The 12381-nt window shown below is 38.1% G+C and overlaps 1 protein-coding gene across 1 annotated transcript in view; it reads left to right on the top strand.

Moving 5' to 3' along the window:
• CARMIL1 (capping protein regulator and myosin 1 linker 1) overlaps positions 1 to 12381 on the top strand; it is a 191802-nt gene that overhangs the window by 80421 nt on the left and 99000 nt on the right. Inside the window, exons 4-9 of the mRNA XM_026841413.1 lie at positions 348 to 407; positions 2562 to 2683; positions 4674 to 4771; positions 5120 to 5190; positions 5320 to 5393; positions 10504 to 10579. Coding sequence (XP_026697214.1) covers positions 348 to 407; positions 2562 to 2683; positions 4674 to 4771; positions 5120 to 5190; positions 5320 to 5393; positions 10504 to 10579 — 501 coding nt within the window. The remainder of the gene's footprint in view (positions 1 to 347; positions 408 to 2561; positions 2684 to 4673; positions 4772 to 5119; positions 5191 to 5319; positions 5394 to 10503; positions 10580 to 12381) is intronic.

Raw genomic sequence — 12381 nt, 5'->3', positions numbered from 1 at the left:
CCCCCCCCGGTATTTTTATTTATATATGTGTATCTAAAAATAGTGTGAGTGTGTCCCTTTGGCTTCTGTGTAGTAATTTTTTTCACTTCTGTGATCAGTGTAACTAATGAAAGTAATATGTGATGCTGTAAGTATTAATGATTATTCAGTCACAAGCAAGCAAATGTAAGTGTTCTTTTAGTGTAAAATGCATTCAGGTAAGATATTAACAAATAGTGTCAATTACAGAAATGGATGTAAAATAACAGTAACCTTGCTCAGGGTTCTTAACCTCATTGGAAAATGTAAGTCCTTTTTGAAATAAGATGGTATTTCCACTAATGTGCAATCTTCTTTTTTAACTACAGTTAGAACTAACTTTCAGCTACTTGGAAATCCAAGGAGTAACTTCCAGTAAACCAGGTCAGGTAAGTGTATTCAAGATAAAAGTTACTTGTTTACTCATTGCTAAATCTGTTCTAGTCAAGGAGGATAATGCACTAACTTGCAGGTATTCCCATCCAGTGAGCACACTGTACATTTGCATTCTTACATTAGTGATGCTTTTAAAGTCTTAACAATAATGATAAGGATGTAGTGTCAATTTTAGTTGTGCAAGTGTGATGACAGTTAGAAATACATTTTTTTTTTTCCAAGTTCAGTATGGTAGAAGTTTCCATTCGTCTTGCAAGTTAATATTTTTCTCAGAGATAAAACAATCGTGACTGGTATATAATCATCACCATGCAAGCTTGAGTGGCTTCTGTGGTGTATACCTATATGGTGAAGCCAAAAGCTACTGCTTATATTGCAGGCAGAAATGGTGTGCTTCCGACTGTTCTTGGTGCCATTAAAGTATACAACACAAAATAAATTTGACAATTATGTGCTGAAAAAAGTGAATATTAAAGAGAAGGTGCTGAAAAGAAGAATGTCTTTACTATGTTTTTCATTTGTAAAATGAACATGTTGAGATTTGACGGTTCAATATGTATCAGAATCTTCCTGTGTTTCATGTGCTTTTCTCTTTTAAAGAGCTTTTTAAAAATAGGGAGTGTCTGACACTTTATTAGAACTCATCTTTTTAACCTGGCTTTTGAATCTTTCCTTGAAGCAGAAGAAAAAAGCCCACGTTTATTATTTTAATGGGGAGACATTTAGTAAATTCTGTGTATGTTTTTGTGACTTTAAGGTACTAAAATGCCATGGTAGATAATGCTAATTATTCCTGGAGGCGTAGACAATCACTGTTGTAGCAGGGTTTACAAGGGATTTTCATTAGCCTTGCTTAGCATAATGTTTTTCTAAAATATTTTTTAAGATTTTGCATGTTTGTGTCATAAATGTGTAAGACTTACAGCTGAAGGCAGGCAGAATCCTAGATTAGTGCTTGTGGGGTAAATGTTGTTTGCAGGAAAATTGCAACAATACTGTGTTATATCTGTGACACCTGAAGGATGTAGTGTTGTGCTAAGCATCTCACAGAAAGCCATAAGTGAACAAAATGGACAGCGTAATTTAGGGAAATGTTGTGTTAATATTGGTGATGAAGAAAAACAGTAGTAACTTGCCCACTCACTCATTTGTCTTCAGAGAGTGGCAGCAACAGGATCAGAAAGGAGTTGAACTGGTGGAAAAAGATGTGAAGATTCTTGGTGTGCTTTGGGGATGATATATCCTCTTCAAGGGTTGTCCTGGTGATGACCCTAGACATGAACTGGGAGCCAATTTCAATAAAAAACAATCTTCTGTAGCATACTATGCAGTGTCCCCTCTCATACTGTCTGTCTACACTTCCTATTTATCCCTAATGTTCTTCTTACTGTGTATGCACAGCTCCTCATCTAAAAGGATGACTCCTTATGACTTGGGCTGTGCTAAGTATTCATATTAGAGAAGACACAAGTCTTACTTACTTCCTGTGATGCAGCCCAAAGCAGCAGCAGACCTGATGTGTCAGTAATCTGATTTGATTCTGAACACTCAATATATTAAAACAGATGGGTTGCAAAAGGCTTAATTTTTCCCCCTTGCTGAAGCGCGTATCCCCTAGACAGCAGGACAGTTATGTTAGCTGAGTTACTGCTTCATCTGAACTGAGACAATGTATTACCGTAACATTTTTTTAAATAGCCTGGATCAAAGCATTAGGGCTTTTCCAGAGGATCACAGCCATTAAAGACTTTTACTTTTTGCTGGAGGAAGCAGGCCTTGCTCGTTCAATAGTTCCCTGTCAGGCTGCACTCACTTCTCCTGGTGTTCTGGGACATGTTTCAAAAGAGGACAATGCTGTGAAAGTTCTTGGTTTTCAGAGTGTCAGCTGAGGTCAAGATCCTTTGAAACTTTTATTCCCGTGGGAAGCAGAACACTGTTAGGAAAAGCAGTTTGAGTACCAGGGGTCTTGTACATTCAAGAACAACTTTCAGAAACTTTACCTGGCACATTGTTGTGTCATGTCTTAAAGAATAACATATTCCTACTGGCACACAAAATACTGAGCTGACGTTCAAAATGCTTTCCTTCTTAAACGTACATGAATTATATGATACCCAGTTCCTGCCCTCATGCCCTCTTATTTACAGTTGATTATGGAAACTGAGAAATGCAGCATCTCCATGAAGATGGCATCCTCGGAGGATGTGAACGAGGTGCTGGCACACATTGGGACCTGCCTCAGGAAGATATTCCCTGGACTCTCACCAGTGTAAGTGTCTTTTAGGGCACCCCTAGCAGCAACAGATGGTGTGGAAGGGGTGACAAGCCACCACTTTGTCTGCAGGTCTCCCCACCCTGGCCTCAGAAATGCTCTGAGGGTAAGAGAAACACCTTGAGGCAAGCACTAAGCCTTTATGCAGGTAGATGACAGAACCAGGAGGCAGTGCAGAGCATAGGTAGGCTCTGCATGATCTGTAGGGTCAAAAGAGCCTTTTTTTTTTTTGAAGGAGTGGTGCAGGTATTTGGAGTCTTAAATTTTCATTTTACCTTATTGCCTCTCCAACCTTGCGTATCGCTTAGGTTCTAGCTTTTTGTTGTAATTCACTCCTTTACCCAGCTGTGATATTCAGTGGGGATTTTTGTTTTCTTTTTTTTCCCCTAGAAGTAAAACCTGAGTTGAGAGAGGAGGGAAAAGATGTTTACTTTCAGTGTTTGTGGATGTATGTGATTGGGAGCCTTGTTCTTCAAAACAGCCCTGAGTCTATACTTTCTGTGGTATAACTGGTTCCTTGGGTCATAAGTCTCCTCTAGATTTTTTGCTCTGCTTCTGTATGTTCTTGCCTTTGTGCTTTTTTCTTGTATCTGTGCCTCTTAATTTTATCATCTTGCAGCAATTCTCAGTAGTTTTCCTTCATTTTATTTTATTTCTTCTCTTTGTCCTTGCCTCATCATCACTCTCTACCAGATCATGCAGCTCTACTATTGCTCTCTCCAGCTCCTGGTTTTCAGCAATACTAGAGAAAGTAGACTGTGCAAAAGAATTTTCCAGGACACGTTGATCTTTCTAAGTGAACTTTTACAACAGACATTAGATGTGAACACTCAGGCTAAATTTACATCTTTTATTTTGGGTGGATGCCTTTATTATTTACCTTTCCTGTAGGTGGAGTAGGAAATCAAGTTCATAAACTCTGGCTTGCAGTTTCTTCTTTTTTTTTTTGTCTCCAGTTTATTTTTGTGGCAGTATTATTAACTAACTGCCTTAATGGAGATCAAGCTCTTCCTTTAGAAAGCAGACATACAAGTGATTATTTTTGAGCAGATTTGGCATAAAACCTCAGTAATGGCTGTGAGAAGAGCAGCCAAAATTAAGAGTGAAGGGGTCAGCAAGGCTGTGCGTATTTGGGTGTCTGTGAAGGCCGTGAGGGGTCTATACAAGTTTTCTCTGGGCTTCCGTGAGAACATTGCTGGAGCATTTTTTATAGCTGTATGCAGAGCTTGGTTCCTGGAAAAGAAATCAAATTTCTTGCTCTCCTCTCAGATGGCATTACTTTCCAAAATGAAGGCATTAGAGTTGTGCATGACATGTAAGACCAGAACAAGGAAAAAGGAGGAAAGCTATTTCTTCCATTAATATCTTTTATTAGTACTTTCTCTCTGTTTTATGGAACTCTGCAGTTTATGAGGCAGCCATGTCATGCAGTAAAACAGATAGTTTCATTTTTTAAAAGGTAGGAAAGGATTGTGGTTTTGTTTAGGGAGGAATAACACCCAGCTCCAATAGCTGTAATTTGGTAGTATCTAGAGTGCAGCCTAGAGGCCACACGTAGCTACTCGGCGTGTTCTGTGGCTCTTTGCACCATAGTGCTTTTACTGCATAAAAGCACTGTTTAAACAGCAGTGGTTTCAGGGTAACCAGTAATGTCTCTCCCCAGTTTTGGGCATCCTTGTGTTAGTCAAGGGCTACAAGTCTCCTTAGCTTGAGTAATCCTGTCATAGAAAAGGGCTCAGTTGTTCCAGCAGTCACAGGGTTAATCATTAGAAAGAAAGAAGAGACAAATAAATGTTACTCCTGCTGAGCGGCATCAGTACCTGTGTGACTTTTAGGCAGAGAAGTGAGTTGTATTAAAGATGGTAATTCTTCCTTTACACTCATTAAAAATTGTACTTGAAATAAAAAAAAAAAAAGATTTATGAATTTAAAAATGCTTTCAAACTAATAAATGATTTTAATTTTTATTTTCCCCTTTTGCACGTAGGAGGATTCTGAAAAAAGTAACTATGGAGCCTTCAGAAAGACTGGCTAATCTCCAGGCCCTGTGGGACAGTCAGACAGTGGCAGAACTTGGACCTTGCGGTGAGAATGAATTTAAAGGCTTAAATATAAAAAGTCTGGAATTGTAGCATAAGGAAGTCTAACTCTATTTCTGGCAGAAGCTTGTAAAGGTGTAATTAGTTTTAAGATGTAATTAGTATGGAGCAGACTTCTGATTGGTAGGTGAAGGCACTATTTTAAGCTTTCTTGCAACCTGCCAAGCAAAGATAGGATAGTCTTAGTTTCTTTCAGCAGCACAATGGACAGCCTTCTGAGGGAAAAAGAGAGTGAGTTTTGAAAGACTGGATCTTTAAGTATTGAAGTATCCTTTTAGATGTTTGTTTGCTTGTTTTACTATTGTGTTAAATACTCTTTTTGGGTTGTTTTTAGGAGGCTTTTCACAGATGTATGCCTGTGTGTGTGATTGGCTTGGATTTCCCTACAGAGAAGAAGTACAGTGGGTAAGCATATGTCTTGTTCTGGAGCTCTTTTCAGCTAACTGTACAAATGATGGAAGAGCAGGTAAATCATAGTATTTGGAGAGAAACAACAATTCTGTAAAGATGTATTTGGTTATCTATTTTAAACAGGATGTTGATACGATTTATCTGACGCAAGATACCAGAGAGTTGAATTTGCAAGACTTCAGCCACCTGGACCACAGGTAAACAATATGCAGTAATCATGATAATATTTTGGAAGCTTTCCTTATTCCCCCTCTCAATAGGGTTCACCTGCCCTTGCTAAAGTGGGCTTGTCCCATAGCTGTTACTTGAATATGTAGACCATTGAACTGACCAACTGTACCATTTTTAGTTTTCAGCACAAAGCTGCTGTTTTTTCATGAAAGCCCCATGGAGAGCACATTTCATTAAGGAGCCTGAGAAGATAAATAGATTTTGCTATTGGAAGCACTCCAAAAAGTTAGCAGATATATCCGCCATCACAGGAAAAGTATCTAAGAGCGCAAATTCAGCAGAGAAAATATGCAACTACATCTGGTGGGCAAAGCAAAAAAGGAAATTATGCAGTCTTTACTTATGCAGAATCTTTTTCTCATGGTGTACACAGTAAATGAAATTACTTTTGTCAGCAAGTCGGTAGAAGGTTTAAGTTGTTCAACTGAATTCCAGCCAGTAGTTTTTCCACTTACAATAGTTGCTATCAAAAATGTGTACTTCCAGAAAGGAACTAATTGAGGGTAATTTTACTGTGAAATTCTGAAACTTAGCTAAGTGTTGTAGTTGGTTTACTGAATTTAGCTGGCTGAGAAAACTGGATTCTAAGAAAGTTGAATCTGAAGATATTTAAGTAGGAGGAAATGGGAGGAAGTCTTAACTAAAATCCATCATTATACAAGGAAAATGACAAATTTAAGAAACTGTAAATAAGATAGAGAAAGCAGAAAGCATTTGTTTCTTTGGGAAATCCCAGTGAAAGAGTTAAGAATCTATCAGAGGTGCAATGTTAAAATGTTATAACAGGAAGGCTGAACTTGGACATAGGTAAATAAGAGTATTTTGCCACAGGATTCTTTGCAGATTTTGCTATGTAGTATGTAAACTTGCAAAATGTCCCACTCAAATACTTTCTCAGCTTCTGTGATGGGTTTTCAGAGTCTGCACTGAATCCCATGGCAAAGTTACTAAATTGTACCTGTGTTGTCTAATTCAGAACTAAATTGAGCAAGGCTGCAACTAGCACATGACAGATGTAGCCAAAGACTGACTGGTTGGTTAAGGCTTGCTGAGAGAAGATAAGGAAAGGAATACTATTCAGTACAAGCAAGTATGGGACAAGAACGTAACAATATTTTAAACTTGTTGCAGGGTGGAAGTGCTGAGAAGACCATGGGGCATTCTTGAGAAAGTGACTTACACGGCTTCAATAGAAATTAAATGTTTGAACAATTTCTTGGGAGTGAAAAATGTTACGTATTAGCAAAGAGTAGATAGAAGAAGTGTTTTAAGTATTTAGAATTTCTCAGCTGGTTCAAATGAAATGGCTTTTGGAAAACTAATGGGTTTGTTGCTTCACAGAGGCTTTCCATTGAAGCATACCTGACAAAATTGACATCAGTGAGGAAATATATTTGTGTTGTTAGTAAAAGTCTTTATTAAATGCCTCATGACTGTATAAGTCCAAAGATTCAGAACAAATTTGGAGCCATTTACATGATGTGGAATCTATCTTGTGATGAGAGTTTCTACGTGTTGAGGACTAAACTGAGAAAAAGGTTTTGGATTAAAATTGCAAGAAAACAAGGTTTTGGCTTCCTAAGAAATACAATGTTATTCATTAAAAATACAAATTAGGATCTGAGATCCCAGTCAATTCAAGAATGCATGTGAGTGTTTATTTAGCATAGTGAGAATGCTATAAATCAACAATATGCCATCATGTTTTGGGTTTTGAGAGACTGTTGTATATGCTGTACATCTAATTTTTGGGGTTGCTGAAACGGTATACTTTATGTTGTGGAGTAGCTCTGAAGCAAGGTAAGATGGATACACCAGTTCTCTAGATACAGGGGCTATGCATTGCAAAAATAATCAATTTATGTTTTTCCTAGTAAAGCATTTCTGCTAGAGGTCAATATGAGGTGGCATGAATTATAGACAAATTTAAGTTCCCAGAGTGTCTGACACAGTAGATAGCATGGTGTGGCATGTGGGAACATGACTTCTGAGGCTTTATCTGAAGTTATGTTGTGCTGTGAACCATATAATTATTTAACAACAACAACAACAAAGTAACTCAAACAGGGCTTATTTAACTCACTAGCATAATTTTCATCTGTGTAGTGTATGTTTTAGCATGTTTGGACATTCAAAAAATTGTAGAAAAGCATGATTGGTTAGAGTTTTTTCCTTGCACTGTTTGGATTTCTTGCCATCTTAAATACCCTGGGAGACAGGGATGCTGAAAAAAATGTGAAGGCATTAGTGAAGCTTGAATGTTGTTAAAGAGATCTTCAGCATTGCAGAACAGAATCTCTTTTCATTTTAAGATGGCACAGATTTACATTTTGTAAACCGTACTTTATTCTGGATGGTTGTTTAGTAAACAAACTAATAAATATAAGCAACTCGATATAACTCATTGAGGGAAGGTTATGACAAGGCCCTGCTTTTGGAAATGGTCATTAGCGTTCTTTCGTAGTGTATTGCAGAAGAATTCAGATGTTAGTACCATATCTAGAATTTAATAGAATAAAGTTAATAAAGCAGTATATAACTTTGAAAAGGAAAACTGAGTAACAAGTGCAGTGAAGTTAAGCAAGCTCAAAGCAAGAGTAATACAGGTAAAATTCCTAAAGGGCCCTCATTGGTGAGAATCATCTTCAAAAATTTGAACAAAATGAAAAAAACTACTAAACTATATAGCTTCTCCTTAAAGTCAGATGGTAGAAACTGGTAAAGCGAAGTTTCAAGGCAGTAAGACTACTGCAGAATGGGCAGAGGTTCCAGTCTTCAGGCGTGCAGGGAGGAGGAAGGGGGTGTGTATGTGTGGGTTAGCAGTTGATGTTCCTGACGTGTGCCAGTATCTGTGCTTGTCTAGGGTTTGAACAAACAGGCCTTGAATACTGCGGAAGACTAAACTATTTAGAGATGAGAATTTGCAAATCAGCTGGGTTGATTTGTTTTAAAATATTCCTGTCCTGCTGCAGCAATGTTTCTTTAACTGCTTGAAAATGTGATGGTTTTCCCACTAACTTTGAGCACCCCCTGTCCTTCAGCTGTTTCTCCAAGGCCTGGGGAGGAGAAGGGAGAAGGGGATGGCCTCAGGCAAGTTCTGCCTGCAACCACTCTCCTGCCCAGAAGCTACTGAGCTCTTGCCAACTCTCCAAACTGGTTTATCAGCTTCCTGGTAGTGTAAATGTTTGCAGCCAGTAATCCCCCATTGTTGTCCCTCCATTCCCTTGGAGGACCTGGTGCTGCTGCTTATGGTGGTGCTTTCTGCCTCTTTTGGGGGTGATTGTCCCCAGCATGAGCAGCTCAGCTTCACCAGTCTGATGGTGGTGCCATCAGCCTGTCCAATGTTTGTACTGCAGCATTCATCACCAGAAGTGGCTGGCTGGTTACCACTGGGTAGATAAAACAAAATTACATCTGAAAAATTGCTCTTATGTTCATTCTGCTTCCAAGACCAAGGCACTGGCAAGAGGAGCATCAAAGCTGCTAATTCATTACCTTACCAATGGCACCAGGGGAAGGCAAAAGAGGAACAAACTTCTATGTGGACATTCCCTATTCCATACCAAGATTCCTGCCTGCCCAGCCTAAGGGAAAAATACTTCTGGGCTGGTTTCCCCCTGCTTAACATTTGACTAGTCAGTTACTGCTTTCCATGGAGATAAAGTGTGTGTGTGTGTGTGGGTAGGAACAAAACCAGTGTGGTGGATGGAAATATATATACTTCATGAAGCTGTTAAGACTCTACTGTGCCAGTGGAACTGAATTTACCCCAAGACTTATGTGTGCTGTGAACAAGATGGAAAACAGGCTTAATCCTTGAAGGGCACCACACACTAGTTCCTCTGCAGGAGTGTGAAAATGGTCTATTTGCATGAGCTTCACAGTTGGTGGGCTACAGTCTTTTGCTGCAAAATGCGGCACCTTCTTACCGTTACCTTAGTGATAGGCTTGTACTTCCAAATCTAGCAACTGCAGTTCCCAATATAGCCTGCTGAAGGCTTGTCCATGTGATGTTGCCTTGTCTCCTGGCTTTCCTACATCTTTAACAACCACCCTGAAGCATCTAAATGTTCATGGAGAAAAAGTGAAAGAGTGGAAGAAGGAAAAGAAGATGTGAGAAGGGTGCTGCTTGTTTAATGCAGATCAGTGCCTACCTGCATATGTCCTGAATGAAAAGCTGGAGTGTGGGGGTGGGACTCGCTTATAAAAACAAATACTTTTAAATTTCTCCCTGCAGAAACTGAGGCTCGGATGATGCTTTTTGTTGCTCGAATAAGTGAATGTATGCTACAGCTCTTCTGTAATGACAAGGGGTTTCTAAGTAAAGTCCAAGTGTAGGTGTATATATGTATTTAATATGCTGAGTCAAAATGATCCAAGTACTGTGCTGCTAAATAATAAATTAGTGCTTGATGGATGATTCTGCTGGGGGGTAGGGTACGGACATACATTTATCAACGTCTGTTATTGGAGAAACTTAACAGAGGGAGAGCAGATCACATTAAGAGGTTTGGAGTGAAGAAAATGGGGAATAATTCAGAATTTCATTTGTGAAATCCCTTTTACAATTAAGGAGGGTTTGTGCTGAATGTCACATTATCCTTTTGCAGGTCTCCTTCCTCCTGAGGGGATTTAACTATAGCGATGAGACAAGGAGGTGTTCTCTAGAAGCATTCAGTCATGGAATTATATTAAATCATCAAGCTGCCAAAAAGCTTTTTAGCGTCATACTCAATTATAATTAGAGGTGATTAAGAAGCTTAAATATGTCACAAGCTGAAGAAAAAGTAATGATAAAAGTAAGAATGGCAGCCCAGACAAATTCCTGGTTTAAAAATTCATGCTAGAATGGATGTCATTTGGCTAGTCAAAAGTTTGTATTAAATATGAGAAAGACACACAGCTGCTGGTGATGCTCATTTTTAGAATGCAGAGCTTTCTGTAATGAAGATGGCAGACAATGAGCATTGCAAAAACATGGGGAATTAGATATGGAAGAACACTTAAGAGATTGTTTCAAATTACCAAAGCCAACAGTTACATGAAATGTGTGTAAAAGTGTTTTTCTTTTTCTAGAGACTTAATACCTATAGTTGCTGCTCTGGAGTATAATCAGTGGTTTACAAAGCTGTCCTCCAAGGATCTGAAATTAGTAAGTAATAAGTTGAAACAGTATACCTGCTCCTACCAGGCTGTGCTGTGTTTTAGAGGATGCTATTACAGTTTTCAAGGTGAACTCTTATAGGCAAGTGCAACTGGGCAGTCTATTGAAATTTTTTTTCTCCTTAATCGTATCAGGAAAATATGAACTGTTGGATAGTTAATTCATGCCACAGAAACACTGCTGAGAGTCAGGTCTTGTCAAAATTTCAAGTGAATGAAGTTTGAAGACTTTGTTGGGCAATAACAGTAGCCCATAAAACTACTTTGTTAGGTGTTGCTAGCTCCCTCAAACAGTATTGGGTGACTGAATAGGAAAGGAAAGCATCCAGAAATCTCAGTTGCTTTTTGGAGGTGGAAAGTAAATATCATGATCTGTTTTTTTCTCACATAGAAAGCAAGTCTTTCCTCTTAATTTTCACTGCAGCTTGATGGATTTTTTCCCCCAGTTGTCTGAAGCTAACCTTGTGTAGTAATATGTAGTGATGTGACATTGACATTCTTCCACATCAGTTTTTTTTTCTGAAAGGGGGCAAATCTAAACAAGTTGGACTAATTACTGAAGAAAGGGCCAAGAAACTCAAGTTAGGTGACTTTTTAAAATATATCCAAATACATTATTTCTTCTAAACTTGAAAGTTCATAGTCACAGATAGAGTTAGTGATTTGAGAAAATGCTTTTACACTTATATCCAGAAGCTTTTGTCCTTAAAAATGAACAGTGAGTCTCATCTTGCTTAAAATGATGTGGTTTCATTGATCTGAAAATGCTCTTACGGCATTCCTAAACTATAATTTTCCATGAAAATTCAGTAGAAGCTAGCTTATGTGATTCTTGGCAGAAGAGTAGGCAAAAAACTTTTCTTTCTTGATGGGACATCTTACTTGAAGTTATGCATGGAATGAAGCTGGGGGTATTTTTAATCCTGTTGTAGTTTGCTGTTAAAATCACCATTGTGAAAAGGTACAATGCAATTAATCAGTTTCTGCTTCAATGAAATTATTTAGTTTGCCTAGTTAGAAGACTGGCCAGTGTAGTTTGCTTAGAACAAGAACTGGCCATATTATCTGTCTGAGATATTTTTATGTGAAAGTGTTTTTTTTTAATTCATAGCAACTTTTCTGTAGAAAGCAAGTAAAGTTTGTCAACCTTCAAAATGCACCATTTTCTTAAAAAAACAAACAAACCACCAAAAAACTTATTCTTTAATAGATTTAATTTTCAGTTAAAAACACCAGGAAAATGTAAATTGTTGGACAGTAAATCTGTGCCACAGGAACACTGCTGAGGGTCAGTATGAGGTCAGACATATCCGGAGGCCACTGAATGCTTTGTGCTTCATGAGTCTCACTCTGACATTGTGTTTGATAGATGACATCCATAGTGTTTTTATAGTACATGCATGAAACTTTCCACCTGCAATCACACTGCTATAGAAGCATTTGTGATAATATTCTGAATTATTGAAATATGGAAGGCAAAGATAGAATTGTGAAGGTGGCTGAGTTGACAATCTTTAGAAGAAATTTTCACCTTTACGGTGTAAAGAATTAATAAGATTTTATGTGTGTGGTAAATCAGGGGTTTTTTTTTCTTTTTATGAGATACAATTCCTTTAAAACTTTAGAAATCCTGGAAAATGTCAGACTATTATTAGAAACACAAATGTCCCAGGTATTAATGTCACGTTGTTTTTAAAGGCAGATAACAGAATAGTTTCAGCACTTCATGATCATAACTGAAATTTCACTTTGGACTTCACATGAATGTTGGTTAGTGCCTGCTGGGGGGGG

The sequence above is a fragment of the Athene cunicularia genome (genome assembly GCF_003259725.1).
Source record: "Athene cunicularia isolate RWA chromosome 2 unlocalized genomic scaffold, athCun1 chr2_part1, whole genome shotgun sequence".
Lineage (NCBI taxonomy): Eukaryota > Metazoa > Chordata > Aves > Strigiformes > Strigidae > Athene > Athene cunicularia.
The sequence above is the reverse complement of the archived record's forward strand: the minus strand, read 5'-3'. Positions and strand labels throughout refer to the sequence as shown.